The 17,949-nt window shown below is 48.6% G+C and overlaps 3 protein-coding genes and 1 long non-coding RNA gene across 8 annotated transcripts in view; 3 read left to right on the top strand and 1 right to left on the bottom strand.

Annotated features, from left to right (window-relative positions):
- mllt11 (MLLT11 transcription factor 7 cofactor) overlaps positions 1-1,851 on the top strand; it is a 3,153-nt gene extending 1,302 nt beyond the window's left edge. For both annotated transcript variants that reach the window (XM_026156429.2, XM_080296177.1), the window contains exon 3: positions 1,322-1,851. In XM_026156429.2, the coding sequence (XP_026012214.1) occupies positions 1,322-1,408 (87 nt within the window). In that variant the 3' untranslated portion in view covers positions 1,409-1,851. The remainder of the gene's footprint in view (positions 1-1,321) is intronic.
- Positions 1,852-2,685: 834 nt separating this feature from the next.
- On the bottom strand, positions 2,686-3,844 carry LOC113015130 (uncharacterized). Its single transcript, XR_013904597.1, has 2 exons — positions 3,705-3,844; positions 2,686-3,132 (listed from the first exon to the last, which is right to left on the bottom strand). It is a non-coding gene; the product is annotated as an uncharacterized LOC113015130 (long non-coding RNA).
- On the top strand, positions 3,004-12,905 carry gabpb2a (GA binding protein transcription factor subunit beta 2a). Of its 3 annotated transcripts, none has more exons than XM_026156423.2 (8): positions 3,004-3,146; positions 5,016-5,123; positions 5,592-5,759; positions 5,840-6,034; positions 9,643-9,796; positions 10,119-10,295; positions 10,379-10,497; positions 11,254-12,905. In XM_026156423.2, exons 2-8 carry the CDS (start codon positions 5,016-5,018, stop codon positions 11,602-11,604), a joined length of 1,272 nt encoding a protein of 423 aa, XP_026012208.1. In that variant the 5' UTR covers positions 3,004-3,146; the 3' UTR covers positions 11,605-12,905. The 3 variants fall into 3 exon arrangements, with proteins under 3 accessions (XP_026012208.1, XP_026012207.1, XP_026012206.1); XM_026156422.2 differs by lacking the exon at positions 3,004-3,146 and adding an exon at positions 3,818-3,959; XM_026156421.2 differs by lacking the exon at positions 3,004-3,146 and adding an exon at positions 4,219-4,460.
- Positions 12,899-17,848, top strand: LOC113014715 (acidic leucine-rich nuclear phosphoprotein 32 family member E-like). 2 transcript variants are annotated; one of them, XM_026156426.2, is made up of 7 exons: positions 12,899-13,674; positions 14,801-14,950; positions 15,312-15,395; positions 15,473-15,635; positions 15,709-15,830; positions 16,371-16,404; positions 16,489-17,848. In XM_026156426.2, exons 1-7 carry the CDS (start codon positions 13,453-13,455, stop codon positions 16,572-16,574), a joined length of 861 nt encoding a protein of 286 aa, XP_026012211.1. In that variant the 5' UTR covers positions 12,899-13,452; the 3' UTR covers positions 16,575-17,848. The 2 variants fall into 2 exon arrangements, with proteins under 2 accessions (XP_026012211.1, XP_026012210.1); XM_026156425.2 differs by having other exon boundaries at positions 15,273-15,395.
- Positions 17,849-17,949: the final 101 nt, after the last annotated feature.

Here is a 17,949-nt window from a genome sequence, read left to right as displayed (position 1 = left end):
TGTGATCAGTTCCAGGTGTATTTACCTCACAGCAGGTGAACACACTCCTGCTGAGAAAGTGCGAACACAAACAAAGGAAATATTGCTTCTAATGGAGACGCTCCAGCTTCAGCTCCAGCTCCAGCTGCTTTATCTGCACCTGCATGTAGATTTAGTGTACAGTTCCTGTGGGTGGTGCTGTGAGTGCTTCCATTGGCTGTTTCCAGAGGACATGAGACACTACACATATCAGGTGACTCTGGGTTCACCAGACCGACAAGCTCAAGTCCACACTCCAGACTTTCCTCTCCCGGCCGAGCCAACAATAAATTGTTCTCTCTTTGCCCCACACAGCCAGTTTCCAACATCACGGTTACTGCACGCGTGTCACACCACAGACAAAAGCAGAGTGGAAACCTGACATCATGTCCACAGGAAAGAAATCTCCACGTCCTTCACTTACACGGGGGCTTCACTTTTCCTCACTGCTAATATGAAGTAATGCAGTCAGTCAGATGACGCGAGGAAGCTGTTTTCCCTGCAGACGTGCTGATGGTACGAAAGTGGTGTGATGTAGTTATGTATGTCGTAAACTCTTTGGATAAAGAGTGTTTGGGTAAAAACAGATTATTTTATTTATTTTATTGCATAAAATAGCTCTGATTGCAGAGTTTCTGACTCCACGTGACTCAGGCTCTCCTCCACAAATCCCAACATCACAGCTAACAGCTGGATTTTAGCCCAACAGCCATTTCCTGCTGTAGACAGACAGTAAAGTGACAGTAGATCCTGGTTTAACATGAACTGACTGCTGCAGCACTACAGTGATTCCCTCACACTGATGTTTAGCTTCACTGTCCTTATTTTCCTCTGAGGCACGGGTGGTCAACTCCAGGCCTCGAGAGCCGGTGTCCTTTAGGTTTTAGATGTGTCCTTGATCCAACACAACTGATTCAAATGGCTAAATGACCTCCTCAGCATGTCTCGAAGTTCTCCAGAGGCCTGGTAATGAACTAATCATTTGATTCAGGTGTGTTGACCCAGGGTGAGGTCTAAAACCTGCAGGATGCCGGCTCTCGAGGCCTGGAGTTGGCCACCCCTGCTCTGAGGTATCGATCCTGTCACTAGTTAATGGCAGGCTCCGTACTGACTGGAGGGGGCGCTGTTTTTAAAACTTCACACATGACGTTACACTATTGAGCCCTGCTCTCAGGATCTAACATAGATGTAAGTTAGCCTTTCTGCATGTAGAGTTTACTCCCCTCTTGGATTTTGCCCTTGGGCTGCGCTGTACAGAGACCTGTTGTTAACTGAAATGTGTCATTCCCTGTGTCTCCTGCAGAGGGAGCTGTCAGAGTTCTCCTCCTTTAATTACTGGAGAGCTCCGATTGCCGCTGTGGACGCCCTGCTCGCTGACCTGCTGCTGTGAAGCCAGCTAACCTCTGACCTCAGACCACACTGAAGCAAAGATGCAGGGTCTGCAGGACAGCACGTTAGGTGCACCACACTTCCAGTTTTCTTCCTGGGTGGAACAGGAAGTGTGGTGCTCTTTGAACCCTTTGATTATCGTTTGGTAAAATAAATTTGACTTGTGATGGAGCAGCTGATGTTTGAAGAACTGCGTCACCCTCTCAGGTGAGGTTCACCTGCAGAACTGAAGGAGATGATGTGACTGGTGTGACAAGGCTTTTTAATTTTCTGGTTTTTGAACAGACGCCTGTGAAGATCACATTATTCTGTTTCATCTGTGCCTCTTTTCTTTTGTTACAGCTGTTCAGGTTAACCTCACAGTCTGCCCTGTTTATTATTTATTTGTGTAGCTGTAATCAAACCTCGCACTCCTGCCAACAACAATAAAAAAGTCCACAGTTACTCGTAAGTTTGGCTTTTATTACAGTAAAAGTAACTAATAAAGTCACACGATCATTAACTGGCCATGTATGTGAATTACAGTGACTATGGAGTAAACCTCGTCATACACGACGAATAAATTCGTGTTCAGCTTCAGGGTCAGAAACACCTCTGTGACATCACTGAGTAATGTTCACAGCACATACCCGAGTGATTACCTCATCACCTGCTGATGATTACAGAATGAGTCGGATAATCAATACATTTGATCAGCAGCTCCTGAAAAATGATCCTCTGAACAGAACCTCTTTCTTCTTGTGCCCGGCGCCTGGTGGTGGATTATGGTTAACGGAGTCGAACATCACAGAAGAAGAAACTTGATTTCTATCATGTGCCTCAGAGCTTCAAACCTCCCTGCACCTGTTAAACAGCGTTTGATTGGTCCAGAGGCGCTACAGGTGCAACTGACAGGAAACCCAGGTGTGCTTCTCTGTGATCTCTGCTGCAGGATTTAGCAGAGCTGCCCACGCACCTGAGCCATCAGCAGGTCTGTGCTGTTACCTGATTAGAAGTACTTTCTTATGTTTCACACCTGAACATCGAAAGTGGAGGTTTAAGCTCTTTCAGATCAAAACCCGGCTGACACGCATTTATTTGACCAATCACGTCTCCAAACATCAGGTCTTATTGGTCTGATTCCTCTCAGGTTAATCATGCATCAAGATAATTTTCTTCTTCTATGATCACCTGGGGTCATAGATCATCTCAGAGAAAACGCACACATCTGTCCTGTCCAACGTGACAGCTCACAAAAACCCATTATCCCTTTAAATAATCGAAACACGTCGAACAGACTATCACTTTTCTTTTTTTATTGGAGATTTATGAATAATTTAAGAACTTAATTTATACATATTTAAATGTGAAATTCCAGAAAACAAAACGCACGACTCTTCTTCTACTACTCCCAACATGTCGTACTCTTCTTTGCTGCGCAGGCGGGAATCAGCCTCTCCTGTTGGCTGATCTGTGGTCAGCCTCGGTCACTGCATCACAGCCCTGTGATGCACACTCTGTTCTTCAAACTGACCTCAGATCTCTTCGCCTCCGCCGGCACAGAGCCCGCCCCCTGGCAGGTTAACACTCTCCGGCTTCCACCTCCGGTGTCGCGGGGCCGCCATGTTTGTAGCACATTAAACATTTTTTTTTTTAAAAAAAATACCTGTTTGTGAAGGTTTTCTGAGCAGATAAGCGCACCTTTCCGGGTCCCATCCACGCCAGGAGGCGTACGATCGCGAGAACCTTGAGATAAGAAGGTAAAGCAGCTTTATTTTAACTTGTTCCAGCTTACATGCGCGCAGGCTAACGGCTAACATAGCTATAAGCTTTACAGAGGACCACACTTCCTTTGAAGACTTTCAACATAAAATAGTGTACGGTCCAACTGTGGATTTCAGGTACACTTTTACCGTTAATCAGTAGTTTATTGGTTTATTTGCTATTAATTAGCCGAGGGGAAAATACTATAAATTTACATTAGTTGTAATATGAATTTTACCTGCATTTTCGTCAAAAACGGACTATAGGCAGATATCTTCATGACAATAATGTCTGGTTTTCTTCACTTCCAAAGCCTGTTGGCTGAATGTTGTTATTGAGGGCTACCAAATGATTGAAATGCACTTTAAGATCTTTACTCAGAATTTTCAGGAAACATATTTAATTCACAAATACTAAATGGCATTAATCTGAACAATCCATGTTAATAGTCCTAACGCTGACAGGAGTGCGATGATGACGGTTTACAGTTTTACAAAAACATTTAAATCACTGGACGGCTGTAAAGGCTCTTATTTTGAAGGTTACACCCTTACCATCCGGCCGCGTCTCGCTAACTTTTCTCCGTAAACAGACTCGCTAGAGTCGGACGGGCCAAGCTCTCTTAGTGTTCGGCATTCATGTTCTGGTGCGGTTCTAGTCTTGAAGTGTACGCCTGACTGCACCCATTCTTCCGTAGCACGGATCACAAAACAAGCACAAGCTCCCGCAGACGCCCACGGTGGGGCGGCTAGCATCGAGCCGCTAAGGTTAGCAGCGAGGAGTAGCGCGGCCCCACAAACCTGGAGCCGGTAAGTACTCCCTTCGTCGGCCGCCGCGGGACCACAGCCGCCCGCCGCGGGACCACAGCCGCCCGCGTGCTCCGGCTCGCGTCCTCCGCACGAAGGTGGAATTGCGCGCGCCAGAGTAAACCTTTCCGCACGAGGCTCCGGTGAGCGGTATGACTGCGCGCGCTCCGACAACACCGACTAACCGGATGTGGAAGTAGTTTTTTCTCCGCGTGTAAAATAGGAAATTTCTGTGTGACTTCCCCCGGAAAACCAACAACTTAATATCAAACGGTTTCCTGTCGGTGTTGTTGTGACCGTGGCGGCGGTGCGGGTGGCGAAGAAGAGCACGGACAGGCTGCGCGGGGCGACGCAGCTCATGGCGGAATTTTTCTGCCCGTCGAGGCGCCTAAAATGGCTCCTCGGCCGCGGAGAAGAATCTCGTCCTTCTCTGCTGTTTCGCAATCACGAGAGCGGTGTGACTACCCGATTTCCATTATCGGACACGGCCTGGGGCACGTTCTGGTAAAATAAAAGCATTCGGTCGGGTGTGAGCCTCCACAACCCGCTCACAGCGGGCCTGGGGGGGGGTTCAGTCAGCCCCCTGGTGCACTTTAGCAGGTTTCTGTAGCCCTGCCGTGCTAAACCCTCAGCTACGGACCCGTTATCCGACACACACAGGTTTTTGTTCTTTGTGTCTTTTAAAGAGGAGCTAACCCACTGCACATGAGTAGATGTTAGCAAACACACTTTACATTTCTGCTCTTAAAACATAAGCGGGCAACTTCAACTTGAGCCTTACCGACGGAGCAGGCGCAGATGAACCATGTGTGTCCGATAATAGACACCTAACTGTTAGCTTCAGATAAGCGAGCTGGTACGTTTGAAGGAGTTGTTTAATCAGACAGGCTGAGAGAAGTTAAATAGTGTTTTTAAGAAATGTTGAATTAAAGGTTTTTGTTGGTCATAAACAACACCCTGCAAATAAAGGATGGACACTGCAGCTTTCATTGGCTGTTTGAGGATGCCTGAAGTTACTGATTGGGAGAATTGATCAGCTGTATCGATCCCTTTCTGCAGATGTCGCTGGTCGATTTGGGGAAGCGGCTGCTAGAGGCAGCCCGGAAAGGTCAGGATGACGAAGTTCGAAATTTGATGGCCAACGGGGCGCCGTTCACCACTGACTGGGTGAGACTCTGCTGCATGCTTTTTTTTTTTTTAAATAGCACTAATAATGGGATGGGAACGTCAGCAGGCGGCACAGTGGTTAGCACTGTTGCCTCACAGCAAGAGTTCAGTTCCACCATCAGGCCGGGGTCTTTCTGTGTCGAGTTTGCGTGGGTTCTCTCCGGGTACTCCGGCGTCCTCCCACAGTCCAAAGACTTGTTAGCGGGTTAGGTTAAAGTTAGGTGTGAATGTGAGTGGTTGCCTGTGTCTATGTGTTAGCCCTGCAACAGAATGGCAACCTGTCCAGGGTGTACCCCGCCTCTCACCCTAAGACAGCTGGGATAGGCTCCAGCGCCCCTGAACAGGATACGCGGAAGTGAGTGGATGAAGGGTGGGACTTGAACCTTGAAAAAGAGTTGTTTCTGAGACTCTGAGATAGAAAGCTGCACCTGAGCTCACCTGTTCTGGCTCCTTCTCACTCACCTTCAGCTTGGGACGTCCCCACTCCACCTGGCCGCTCAGCACGGCCATTACTCCACTGCCGACGTCCTGCTGAGGGCCGGTGTCAGCAGAGACGCCCGCACCAAAGTGGACCGCACCCCGCTGCATATGGCTGCCGCCGAGGGACACACGGTCATCGTGGAGCTGCTGGTCCGGGTAAGACGGCTTGTCTTCATTGGAAGGCTCTGTGTGCTCTAAGCGCTGTGATCTTTGACATATGTGGACCTCCCTTTTAGAACGGCGCTGACATCAACGCCAAAGACATGCTGAAGATGACGGCGCTGCACTGGGCAGCACAGCATGGGCACCACAGCGTGGCTGAAACGCTCATCAAGCACGGCGCTGACGTACACGCGCTCAGCAAATTCGACAAGACGCCATTCGACATCGCCATGGACATCCAGAACACGGAGCTGATGCTGCTGCTGCAGGTGAGTCGACAAGCAGAAGCAGAACATTGAGGTTTCAGTGTGACAGAAAGGTTACAGGTGTGCTCGCACTCTGCAGCGAGGTCGATAACAGAGACTTTCAGGCTGCCCGGAGATCAGGTGAGGCAGACATTTCGCCCGAGTTGTTTTGTGTAGGAATGTTTGTTGCCGGGAGGCCGTAATCAGAGCTGAGGAAAGGATCTTTAATGCTTCCTTTATTGCCTCCTTTAGCAGAGGAGACACTGGAGTGTTCTTTATGAAAGGGGAGCAGAAAACGCTATCCCATAATTCATAGCAGCAGACTGGAACAATGGATCAATGTTCATTATAACAACATTTTCCGTCTGGTGCAGTGAGCTGCTGAGAGTTTCTGTGCTGCAGTCACTGATAGAATTTATTTACAGCCATTTCACGTCCGTGACACCGTCAGTCAGCTGAGAGCAGCTCGAGTGATGACAGCACTTGTGTTACTGTGCTTCAGTAGCACAAACACTCAGTCAATAATCCGACAGACTAACACACTTGTCTTTGTTTCACTTGTTGTTTACTGCAGAGAGGCGCTGTGTGTGCACACTGCTGTGAAAAATAAGCTGAGTTCAGTTTGTTGCTGCTGTGAAATCCTGCTTTAATGACAAGCTTTGCTGTAAACACACAGAGGTCTGAGCTAATTGTACCGTGACAGACGCGTGGCAGAGACGACCACATTTTCAGCACTTTTATTTCTGGTTGTCGTACCTCACACACGGCTGCAGCTTTTCAGTTGCTGTCTAACACACACCAACGACAACAACGGGACCCAGTGCACTCTGCTTTGAAGCTGTTGAGGCGCGGTTGCTGCTCGGGTGTGTCCGCGTCCCCCACAGCCGCGCCACACATGCACTTCTCAAAAGGTTGATTCTATTCATCTGGACCCTTCGTCATCATCCAGGTGACTTCTTCAGTCTCAGCTGACTGCAGGTTTCCAACCTTATAAACGGGACATTTGCACAATGACTAAAACTAGCCCCACTGAAGGAACAATGGGCTGTCAGATCCTTGGGGTGGGCCAATTTTTGGGGTTTAAAAGCCACAGAGACGCGGTGTTTAGAAAAAATGTGTCTCAGCTGCTCCGATACGCCTGACATGTACGGGATCACTACAGGTTTTCGCTTGGGCGGCAGTTGTGCGTCAGCTTTTAGATGTCCCCCATTACTGATGGAAATCTCACAGTCTAAGAAGGCTAAGCTGCCACTTTTCATATCCTCCCTGGTGAATTTGATGTGTCGGTCCACCGAGTTAATGTGATCCGTGAATTGTGGAACGTCCTGAGATTTGATTTTCACCCAGGTGTCATCCACATACCTGAACCAATGGCTTGGTGATGTTCCAGGGTAGGATAGCAAAGCCCTCTTCTCCACTTCTGAAACGGATGAAATGAAGACACAGTTCAAACACATGTAGTCGATGCTGAGAGTGGTCCTGTTGCTGAGGTTGGGGTTATCCTGTAATCTCTTACGAACTAGGGCTGGGCCATATTATACCGTTCACGGTAATACCGGTACAATGTTAGGCAATGATAACAAAATAAAATATTGTGATAGAATACGGGTAAAACATGCACGCGCAGTGCCTTTGTTTATAATACGCACATGGTGGAAAAAGCATGGCAGCAACAGAGAATGAGAAGGGGGAAAGCGGCTCGTTGAGTGAAACGGATGAACCAGAATTGGTTTGTAAAAATGCTGCAACTTCAGTGATGTGGAACTGGTTTGGTGTTGTCTGCCAGATACACAACAAAGCACTTTTTTTTTTTTTTTTTTTTTTTTTGTAGAACATGCAAGCGGGCGTCGTTATTGCCATATTTGTCGGACGGAGGTGCTCTTAAATCAGGGAGTAATCTGGGTCCAAACCTCCGTCAGCTTCAGGTCCCAAAGTCAAACGAACACTGCACCATCACTGAGAGTTAACCTCTTAAGCCTGAAGGGGGTTTCTGAGCTTCATGCTCGAAAATGCAATGCCCAAATTTAATTGGTTATTTCTCTGCAATTACAAACTCTGTGCTTACAATCTTGGTATCAAAATAAAGCTAACACTTGTGAGATTTCATCAGAGGTGTAACTATTGAAGCAGATATTACTGTGTCAAAGTTACTGAGACTGGAACACAGAAAAAGTAAGTAGATTTTATCCTTGCGTAATTCTTTTTAAAATTTTTAGCATATAATAACCCTTTTAAAAATATGCCTCAGATCACATTTGGTTCCAGAATTTCAGTAACCAACATAATATAAACATCATCTGTGCAAAGATTTATGTTTCTAAAGTGAAACAGTGAAAAATTACAGCCCTGGGTAAGCCAATCTCTGTCTTAGCGTATTTGCGCCGCTGTGTGTTTTTGTGGTTTTCTTTTGCGGTTCATTCAGTGAATTTTGGTCTGATCGTGGTGAAGCTTGGTGTGTGGAGTCAGACTGGTTAGCTTCCAGGGCTATCACTATCTTTAGCCGGTTACATGAAGTCTGGAGAATTTCCGGTTCGGTTTTGTTTGTTTAGCAGTCTTCTGCGCATTTACATAACTGCTCGTTTAATCATGGCTTGTTTTCAATGTATTTGGTGGTTGTAGAAATGGTTTATATGACATTTTAGCTGAGATTCAGAGGTTTCTGTGGACACCACATGTCTGGACTTATATTTCTCACCCCGTGTTATAACCAATTAAACGTGATCTCCTCCTTTTTGCCCCCGGTACCAGGGGCATGGGGCTGAAGTGGTTGATAACTGTCTAAATTCTTTCATCCTTAATAAAATGATCAGCGTAGCTGTTTTACCAGGTGTAACTATGAAGTTTAACATCCAGGCATCCATGAAAACAGAATTTATTACATTATGTTATTACATTACATTTGCACTGTTAAATGTTTTTATAGCTTTAATGCACAAAAAAACAGCTGCTTTTTTAAGTGAAAACAAATGGATGGGTTTTTTGTTTTATTTTCAATTTGTCAGTTATATTGTTATCGCAAATTTTCAAATATATATATCGTGATAAATATTTTTGGCCATATCGCCCTGCTCTATTACGAACTACCTCCAACACTTCAGTGACTGGGATGCAAGTGAAGAGAGGTGTAACATGGAATGAGACCATGGTTTCATCTGCCTCCATAATGACTCAACATGTCTGGATGTTCAGAGCTGCCGACCAACGGGCTTAGGATCGAAGCCAGAAACTCTGACATGCTATAGGTGACCAAGGTGATCATGCAATCACACGTTCTGATAACATCTCCCCTCATAACAGGAAACAGGAATCATAGCAGCCTGGATCCTAACCTATCCCAACCCCTTTACACCCACAGCCGGCAGAAGAAAAGGACATGGGGGGCGTTCCAAAAGTCTCTCCTGTGTCTTTGTACAGTGTTTACAGGAAGTGGGTGGGGTTACTTTGTATGATTGTAGGGTCTTTGCCTTTCAGTACAAAGCACCTGCGCACACCTGATGGCGCCAGAGTGAGGATAAATAAAATGCTACTAACAGAAGCCTCCTGATTGGTTGATTCTGCGGAGGTAGAAATGCAGAAAAAGGCACCTTTAAATTAATGAATGCTTCACTGTGTGTGTGTGTGTGTGTGTGTAGGAGGGCATGCAGAATCAGGTGAATATGAACCAGGTGAGCATGAATGTGGAGACGAGCAGCACCACCAACCAACCACAGTTCATCATCCAGGGCATACCTGCCATTCAGGGGGGCGTGGTCAACCTGGCCGAGCTGCTCAACAAGGCCAATGCAGGTGAGATGTGTGCACACACACACACACACACACAGAGCCCTTTTCCATCTCTACCTCTTTGGTCGGCACGTCACAGCTTGACACGGTGGTAGCAGCTGGTCATTTTTCAGTACTTACTACACCGGGGTTTCCAAGCGATCCAAAAATGCAACCTCAGCAGATTTCTTGCCACCGAATGGCTGGTCAGTGGAAATACTCTGTGAGTCACGAGAGCGCCTCCTTCACGCCATTTTTGAAATGCTGCACAAACAGTACCGCGGTCCCCGACACCGATGAGAAGCCGCAGACAGCATCGCTGTAACGACCCCCTTTTGTTTTTCAGGAGACTCTGAGGAAGCGATGGCTGCCAGCGCTCTTGACTCCAACATCCAGCACGCCACCGTCGTAAACGAAGGTGGTCAGAGGGTCATCACCATAGTAACCGACCAGCACGGAAACCTGCAGACAACAGGAGGGATGGCACAGCCGTTCTTCGTCACCATGCAGCATGGACAGCAGAGTATGATGCTGATGCCTTTGAACAGGAAGTGGCGGGAAGTCCTGAGGCCATTTACATCCTGATTTTTATTTTATCTTATCCAGTGCTTGCCGTGCCTGCCAACACCGTGACAGAGGAGGTGGTGACGGAGGAGCCGCAGCCCCCGCCCTCCAGGAAGAGGAAGCTGGAGGTGACCAACAACCACAACAACACGGGAGAGACGGTGAGCGCCGCCTCCACACTGTGATCAGTGACCTCTGAACGCCGCTCACAGTTTCAGCGAGCTGCGTTTTACAGTGTATAGAAAACAACACTGACCCCAGGCCTAACAAGATGTCACCCTGCCAATGACCCACTGTAGTCTTGAGGGACCATAAAGAAGCGTGTGTGTGTGTGTGTGTGTGTGTGTGTGTGTGTGTGTGTGTGTGTGTGTGTGTGTGTGTGTGTGTGTCAGATTTGTATAAACCTGCAGAGCTGTGTTCGCCTGAATGATGTGTGCCAGCTCCACTGTGTGTGGATCTAAAGTTGATTTCATCCAATGCTTTTATTTTGAATATGGCTCTGTAGCGCCGTTAACATGGCCGTGCCTCTTGGAACCACGCCACAAACCCAACAGGAAGTTAGACCGTTGTCGTTGCCCCGCTGTAATTGAATTGGATTTGAATCGGGGATCATTTGTGAGCCGGTGCTGTGGGTGGGTTCACAGTGTGGGTTAGTTTGGAGCGAAATTTCCCCAAAAGAGTTGCAAATGCGTACGGCGTGATCCTCGAGCGTGATGTCCAAACCTGAAGTCCAGTTTCATGAATCTGACAATTTCCTCTTTCGAAATCTCCTCAGTGCTACAAATGTCTGAAACCACACCAGCATTCAATACGTGTGCACACGTCACACCACATGGGTTTCTCTCCGTGGTTTGGGTGGGGTGCGCTGGTCTGTATGGTTTTGTGCTGATCGATGAGGATTATTTGTTTTCCTGCAGGAGCTGTTGCAGAGGCAGCTGCAGGAGGCCAACAGGAAGGCGCAGGAGTACCGACAGCAGCTGCTGAGGAAGGAGCAGGAGGCGGAGGAGTACCGCATCAAGCTGGAGGCCATGGCCCAGAGTCAGGCTGGCACCGCCACCGCAAACACGGCGGCTGGCGCCACCAACGCTGCTGCCAGCCCCGAGGAGGTGGTGGGAGGAGAGGAGGATGAGGAGGAGGGATCTGGCGGCGTGGTGGAGGAGGAGGGCGAGATGGTGGTGCTGCAGGAGGGGGGCATCATCATGGAGGGAGAGGAGGGTCAAGTGACGCTGGTGGAGGCGGGGGGAGAGGCGACGGAGGTGAGCTCCTAACGGAGCGCAGCAGGCGGGATTTGCACGATGTACTCATGCCCACAAAAAGACCTGATCCTGGCGTGACACATGCTTCAACAGGGGGCGGAGTTCGGCTCAGTGCCATCCAGACTCCCCGGTTTAGAAACCTTTCACTTCTTTTTTTCAGCAGGGTCCAAAATGGCTGCCGCGTAGAGGACATTGATGACCCAAGGAGGAAGAGGGACCTTGTTTACCCTCAGCCATTTGTTCCCCGAATGCCGCTTTAACGTGTTTCCTCTGCCCGGCGCTGGCGGAGAGGAAGCTTCTTCAAATGTTCCTTCTATGGACTGATTCCTGCCACTCACACCCGCTTTACCCCCTTCACCATCCAGCGGAGGGTGCTGTGAAAGGAGCCGGTTTTCCAGGAATGCTCGGACTCTGCTGTGTTCTTCCGATGTGACCTTGTGTTCATGAGCTGCAGGAAGCGTTACTCTGTCTTCCTGTGACCTTTGACCTGAGCTGAACCAGCTCCATCATGGACTCTGTTCATTAATTATGATGTTGTTTCCAGGTGGTTTCTAAAGGGGCACGCTAAGGTCAGGTGACTATTGATGTCACTACTGAAGTCACATGACCAGCAGTGTGACGCTGCCCTGCTCCACCCTCCTCCACCTCACTCATCTACATAACCGTCCTTAAATTTGGTCTTTTAACTCCTCCCACTTTGGTTTGTGACACTTACATGTTTTGATTTTTACACCAACATCAGACTGGTCACATCACCTCAAGGTCACCGCCACAGCTGTCTCGTAAGCAAACAGCTGTTCTGTGTAAATGCTTCACCGTGAATAATGTGTTTCCTGTTAGAATCTTTCACTTCCTGTCAGGACAGGAAGTGCTAAACGCTAATTCATTCCAGGATACTCTAGACAGGAAATGGAAACCTTAATTGGCCTACCAGGTGAAAAGTGTCAAGTATAGCTGAGCTTGCCTGATCCTGGACAGTGTGCCTCACCTGCACTGCTCCACCGCTCACTTTTTCATTTCAGAGATAGGCGATGTCACACCTGAGGCTGCAGGAGTGCTCCTCTGCGAGGCTCATGTCTGCCCAGCCTGCTCCCTTATAGAAGCCCACCTGAGAACACACCTGTCCTCCATCACCTGTATAACTTCAGCCATTTTTATACACTCAGTGACGTCGACTTTTTCAGTGTACATATAAATTTGTATTTTTGTAAACTGTACCTTAATGCTTCATGATGATGATGGCGGCTGCCTGTGTACCTGTGATCTCAGGTAAACGCTTCTTCCTTTCAATAAAAGCTTGTTTCATAAGCTAATAGCGAGGTGTTTACTGACCTTAAGGAAATGTCCTGTTTTAGTTTAGCTCCTGTCCTGTAGCTTACAGGCGAATGAACAACGCGTCCCTGATTCTGGATGAAGAACTGAGCTGGACACCGTGGCATCCAGGCTCTGATTTTTGCATTCAAGTGTTTTCTGCACAAACTTAATTGGTAACAGGGGTGATGAGTGCTGGGAGACTGACAAAGCAACAAGGGCCAGCTGCTGCTGTGATGGCAAAATGATTACAATGATGTTTAAGTTTTATATCCATGATGCATTTATTGAGCCAGCTGTAAAGTCAAGTTTAATTGTATTCATACTCTTGAAACTAGTGCAGCGCTTCCGTCCTGTAAATAATTATAGAGCGGTTCATTTTTTTTTATTAGAACTGCTTTATTTCACTCTGATCTTTCTTTAATTCAATGAAAGAAAAAGGAAGCTTTTGTGCGATTAAACTGCAACTCCCATGAAGCTTTGCAGTGCCGTCTGGGTTTCATGACAAACGACCTATCTGGTAGGACTAGACCTAATCAAGTCTGATTGATGTGCCCGCCGTCCAATCAGCGGTGGCTCAGGCGTGCACGTCCAACCCCGTGGGTTGGTGGGCGGGGCTCGCCGTATCATGGAGGATCAGTAGGCGAACGGCAGCCAGCAGAGGAAGGCAGGCACCGCTCCGACCCCGGGACGCCGTCAGCCGTTCACCGCCACAGCATGGACATGAAGAAGAGGATCACCCTGGAGCTGCGGAACCGGAACCCGGCGGAGGTGAGCCGTTCGGTCTTTGATGTGGCCCGGCAGGTGCGCCCGGGGTCCGGGTGCCCGCTCTCGGGCGTCCAGCTGACGGTCACGACGGGATGCGGAGCATCCTTCAGCTCTGGCCGTCCGAATAGCAGCGGGTTTATAGTCTTAATCCCAGCGGGTCCGGCGTGAGGAGGCAGGGTAACCCGCCTAGGGTGGACGGTGAGTCCCGGAACAGACCGCTCCTCGGAGCCTCCGGGACAGCGACACGGAGCTCGTTTCAGAGGCGGTACCGGGTCACAGAAGCGGATTAACCGCGGAAATGTTCTCTCCTGGCGGACCCTGCGGGCCGTAACTGTAACGAGAGTACCGGGTAACCGGTTTTAGCCTTGCAGATTAGGACTGGATTACTGCTCGGGAATGTCCTAATCTCCGTTACAGCGAAGTACCGGAGTCCGTGCGCCCGTCGTATGGTGCCGCGTGCGCGCGCTTATGCGTTATATAAGCCGCAGCAGTTGAATAACACGCTCCGCCATTCGGGGGGGGTGAGCAGATGGTGAGTGCCGCCCCCTCCCTACAGGAGCCGGGAGGGGGTGCGGGCGCGTTACATAAACAGGAAGCCAGCGAGAGTCAACGTCACTAACCCTGATCTCCGATCAGATTATTGATCCAGCTGACGGAGGCTGTGTGGACGATCAAACGTGACAAAAGGGCTAATTTACATGTAGATAACTACCTGCTCTGCACTCACCTGTTCAGCTGCATTGTCGAGCCATCTCTACTGGGTTTACCTTTATTTGCTCTGATTGGTTTTCCACACTCTCCGCCCACTCTGATTATAAGTGTGAGTGTTTACCTGTCCATCACGCCTGGCTCGCTCTGGCTCATGTTACAGCAGCCTTCTTAATCAATATGAGTTGCCAGGCAACCTGTAAGTATAATTAATAATTTGTACAGGCTCAGAATGACCTCGACTGTGGTCCTCGTGTTAACTCGGGCTTGACTTATAAACTGATAAATAAACAAATATCACATCTATCACGTTCTGTCTTCTGTACAGTCAGGTATAGGGTTCATCAATACTTCATGTTCAAACTGATTAATAAAACACACACAGAGGCTTATGTCCCATCATGCTCTGCTCTGTCCTCAGATCGCAGAGCTGGTGCTGGACAACAGCCGCTCGGCAGACGGCGAGGTCGACGGTCTGACCGATGAGTTCACGGAGCTCGAGTTCCTCAGCATGGTCAACGTTGGTCTGACCTCGTTCGCCAAGCTGCCCTCGCTGCCCAAACTACGCAAGGTGAGCTCACCTGTCTGACCTCATCAACGGTGCATTCAAACATTTTCAGGGGGAAGAAGGAGATTGGGTTTGAGGTCAGAGAGCACCCTCTGCGGGTGGGAGAGATCTAACGAGCAGGGGGCCTTTGTGCTTTGACAGGTGTAACTGGCAGTATGAAGAACCAATGCCACCAAAATCAAAATCTGCTAAATTAATGTGTAAATGAAGGTGTAGTGGACCCACAAAGTGAAAAGGAAGAAATCCTAATTTTTTGTTTCACACATGGACTGTGGTTCTCCTGGCGGATGGTTTTCCTGACATTCTTGTCTTTGCTCCCCCTCAGTTGGAACTGAGCGATAACAATTTGTCGGGTTCTCTTGAGATGCTGTCGGAGAAATGTCCAAACCTGACCTACCTGAACCTGAGTGGGAACAAGATCAAGGAGCTGAGCACCGTGGAGGCGCTGGTGAGGTTCTTGCGCTGCTCCAGCCATGCTCACAGAGGAAACGTTCTGAGGTTCTAACGTGTCGTTTCCTCCTGTAGCAACACCTGAAGAGCCTGCAGAGCCTTGACCTGTTTAACTGCGAGATCACATCTCTGGAGGAGTACCGGGAGAGCGTGTTTGAGCTGCTGCCCCAGGTGACCTACCTGGACGGCTTCGACCAGGAGGACAACGAGGCACCCGACTCCGAGGCGGAGGACGAAGGTGAGACCCGCTCAGACGGAGCGCCGTCCTCCTCCTCGTCTCTGTTTCGTCATGCCCGTGTGCGTGTTTGCAGATGAGGATGGCGAGGACGGGGCGGGGCCAACTGGCGCGTACGATGAGGAGGAAGACGAGGACGAGGACGGCTCGGAGAGTGCAGAGGCGGGGCTGGGTTTCCAGGTGAACCGCGCCAACCAGGTGAGCAAATCCAGCTTCATCCTGCAGGTGGAGCCGCAGATGATCCTGGGGTCAGCAGACAATCCCAGGTCCTCCAGTCTGCATGACAAAGTGTCCTTGCCCAAGACCCTGAACCCCGAGTTTCCCCGCAGTGTGTGTGTGTGTGTGGTGTGTGTGTGTGTGTGTCCGACAGCCAAACCTTCTGTTGTCAGCCACGCCCCCCGTCACTGACAGTTTTGAGGATTAAAAGCACCAAAACAACTATTTGTCATTAACAAAAAATTTTCACCAAAAGCGACACTTTTGTATTTCTCCATTTGTAATGTAATCATTTCTTTGTATTTGTTTATCCTTCTTTTATGACGTATTTCATTTTGTTTTTATTTCCTACATTATTGTTTTTCATTATGTTCTATTACATCTGTTTTTGGAACTTTTGGTCCTCTGAACCTGACGACGAGTTAAATTTGTTTCCTCTGATAACGTGTTCGTTCACTTCCTGTCAGAGGCGTCCAGTCAGAAACGTAAATCTGCTTCTCTTCTTTCTGTGCTTCATCTCAGGATGACGATGAGGAAGACGAAGAGGAGGAGGATGGTGAGCATGTGTTTCAGTGTTGCAGCTGTATCTAGGCTCCAGGTGGGCGGGGCGTGCCCTGATTGGTCCGTTCTGTTTCTGCAGATGATGCGGCGGGTGTTCAGGGACAGAAGAGGAAGAGACAGGCGAACGATGAAGGCGAGGAGGATGACGATGATGATGATGTCTAATCTTGTAGCTGGCCGCCGTCTGTGTGGCGTCCTGTTCTCCTTGGCGGCGGCGTCCCTTGAGATAGTTTGCGTTTGTGAGTCAAGTGTTTAATTTTAGAGAATTTCTGAGAGATTTTGTCCGAACCCCACGCTTCCTGCTGAAGACGCCACGTTTCCCTCTTTTCCCCACCCCGAACTTTGAGCCGCGTTTGAACGCCTCGCTAGTTTGCTGAGCTTCCCGCGTCCTCAGTGGGTTTCAGCTCCTCTGGTCGCCGTTTTCTTTATTATTTCAGGGGCGGCGTTTCCTCCGAGGGGACTGAACGACCTCCCGATGGTTTGTCCTACACTTCCAACACAGCAGAAAGCCACTAGCTTCCAGCGTTAGCGTGTTAGAGCTACAGACAGATGAAAATTAGACCAATGAGTCCAAGCCCGCTTCGTCTGATCAGCCCGGCCCCACCTCGCTATCTGCTCGGGTTTTCGTTGGTGGTTTACTGCGAGCAGGAACTGCAGCCATCCGATAAACGCACTTTCACCTTCCCAGCAGCAGGGCGCGCTCTCCAAATCTCCTCATGACCTTCCTTTTATTGTTTTACTGTTTGACCTTTGACTTTCTCTGCCCTGAATCTATAACTAAATGTGATCAGCTCAGCGCCCAATTACAGCCAGTAGCTCTGAGAAACATGACAGTGAAACAGGAAGTGATTAGTTTAATAATAAAGCTGAGAACGTGAGGGGAGCGTTTGAGTTTTCACGATATCAGCTCCTCCATCAGAGTAAAAGCTGGAACATTCAGGAGCCAGTCAGGAAAAACGGGGCGGTGCTTCCGAAAATATCAGCTGATGTGAAATAAACTGAAATTGTGTGATTTGGATGTTTTATGATCGTTTTTAATGCATTTCAGAGGCTAAACGGCTTGAAGAAAGTTACACTAAACTCCTTCCATCTAAAATGAAAAATACACTTTATTTATTTATGTTAGTTTTTCCTCACCACAGTCGCTTTGAAGTGGTCGTTACTGTTGCTGTGTTAGCGCCCCCTGCTGCCTTTGAACTGGTGTGTTGTCATTCAACAGGTCAAAGTGTGTGACCTGCTGAGGTCAGGGTGAACTCACCACTTCTAAGGCAATACTGTAAATAGACTCAGTTTGGGGTTTTTGAAGTTTTTTATTTTGATGTATCTGCAGCGAGGTAACCCCATCTCTGACCTTTGAACCCTCACCCTGTCTGTAGGGTCAAGATGTTTTACTCTTTGTGGTGTTTGAGTTTTAAATAAAAGATTTTAAACAAGTAAAAGCAGAGTGTGGTGATGTGCTCAGGACAATGGGGAAAAAGCAGAGACGGAGCTCAGTACCCGAGTAAAAGTACTTTCCAGGAGGACAGGAAGTCAGGATGAA

The sequence above is a fragment of the Astatotilapia calliptera genome, chromosome 22, assembly GCF_964374335.1.
Source record: "Astatotilapia calliptera chromosome 22, fAstCal68.1, whole genome shotgun sequence".
In the NCBI taxonomy this organism is placed as follows: domain Eukaryota; kingdom Metazoa; phylum Chordata; class Actinopteri; order Cichliformes; family Cichlidae; genus Astatotilapia; species Astatotilapia calliptera.
The sequence above is the reverse complement of the archived record's forward strand: the minus strand, read 5'-3'. Positions and strand labels throughout refer to the sequence as shown.

Coding starts and splice junctions, on each gene's coding strand:
- gabpb2a (XM_026156421.2), top strand. CDS start 4,350: ATGGCTCCTCGGCCGCGGAGAAGAATCTCGTCCTTCTCTGCTGTTTCG. Junction 5,760..5,839: donor TCGTGGAGCTGCTGGTCCGG/GTAAGACGGCTT, acceptor CCTCCCTTTTAG/AACGGCGCTGACATCAACGC. Junction 6,035..9,642: donor AGCTGATGCTGCTGCTGCAG/GTGAGTCGACAA, acceptor GTGTGTGTGTAG/GAGGGCATGCAGAATCAGGT.
- LOC113014715 (XM_026156425.2), top strand. CDS start 13,453: ATGTGCCCGCCGTCCAATCAGCGGTGGCTCAGGCGTGCACGTCCAACC. Junction 15,831..16,370: donor AGGTGAACCGCGCCAACCAG/GTGAGCAAATCC, acceptor GCTTCATCTCAG/GATGACGATGAGGAAGACGA. Junction 16,405..16,488: donor AGACGAAGAGGAGGAGGATG/GTGAGCATGTGT, acceptor CTGTTTCTGCAG/ATGATGCGGCGGGTGTTCAG.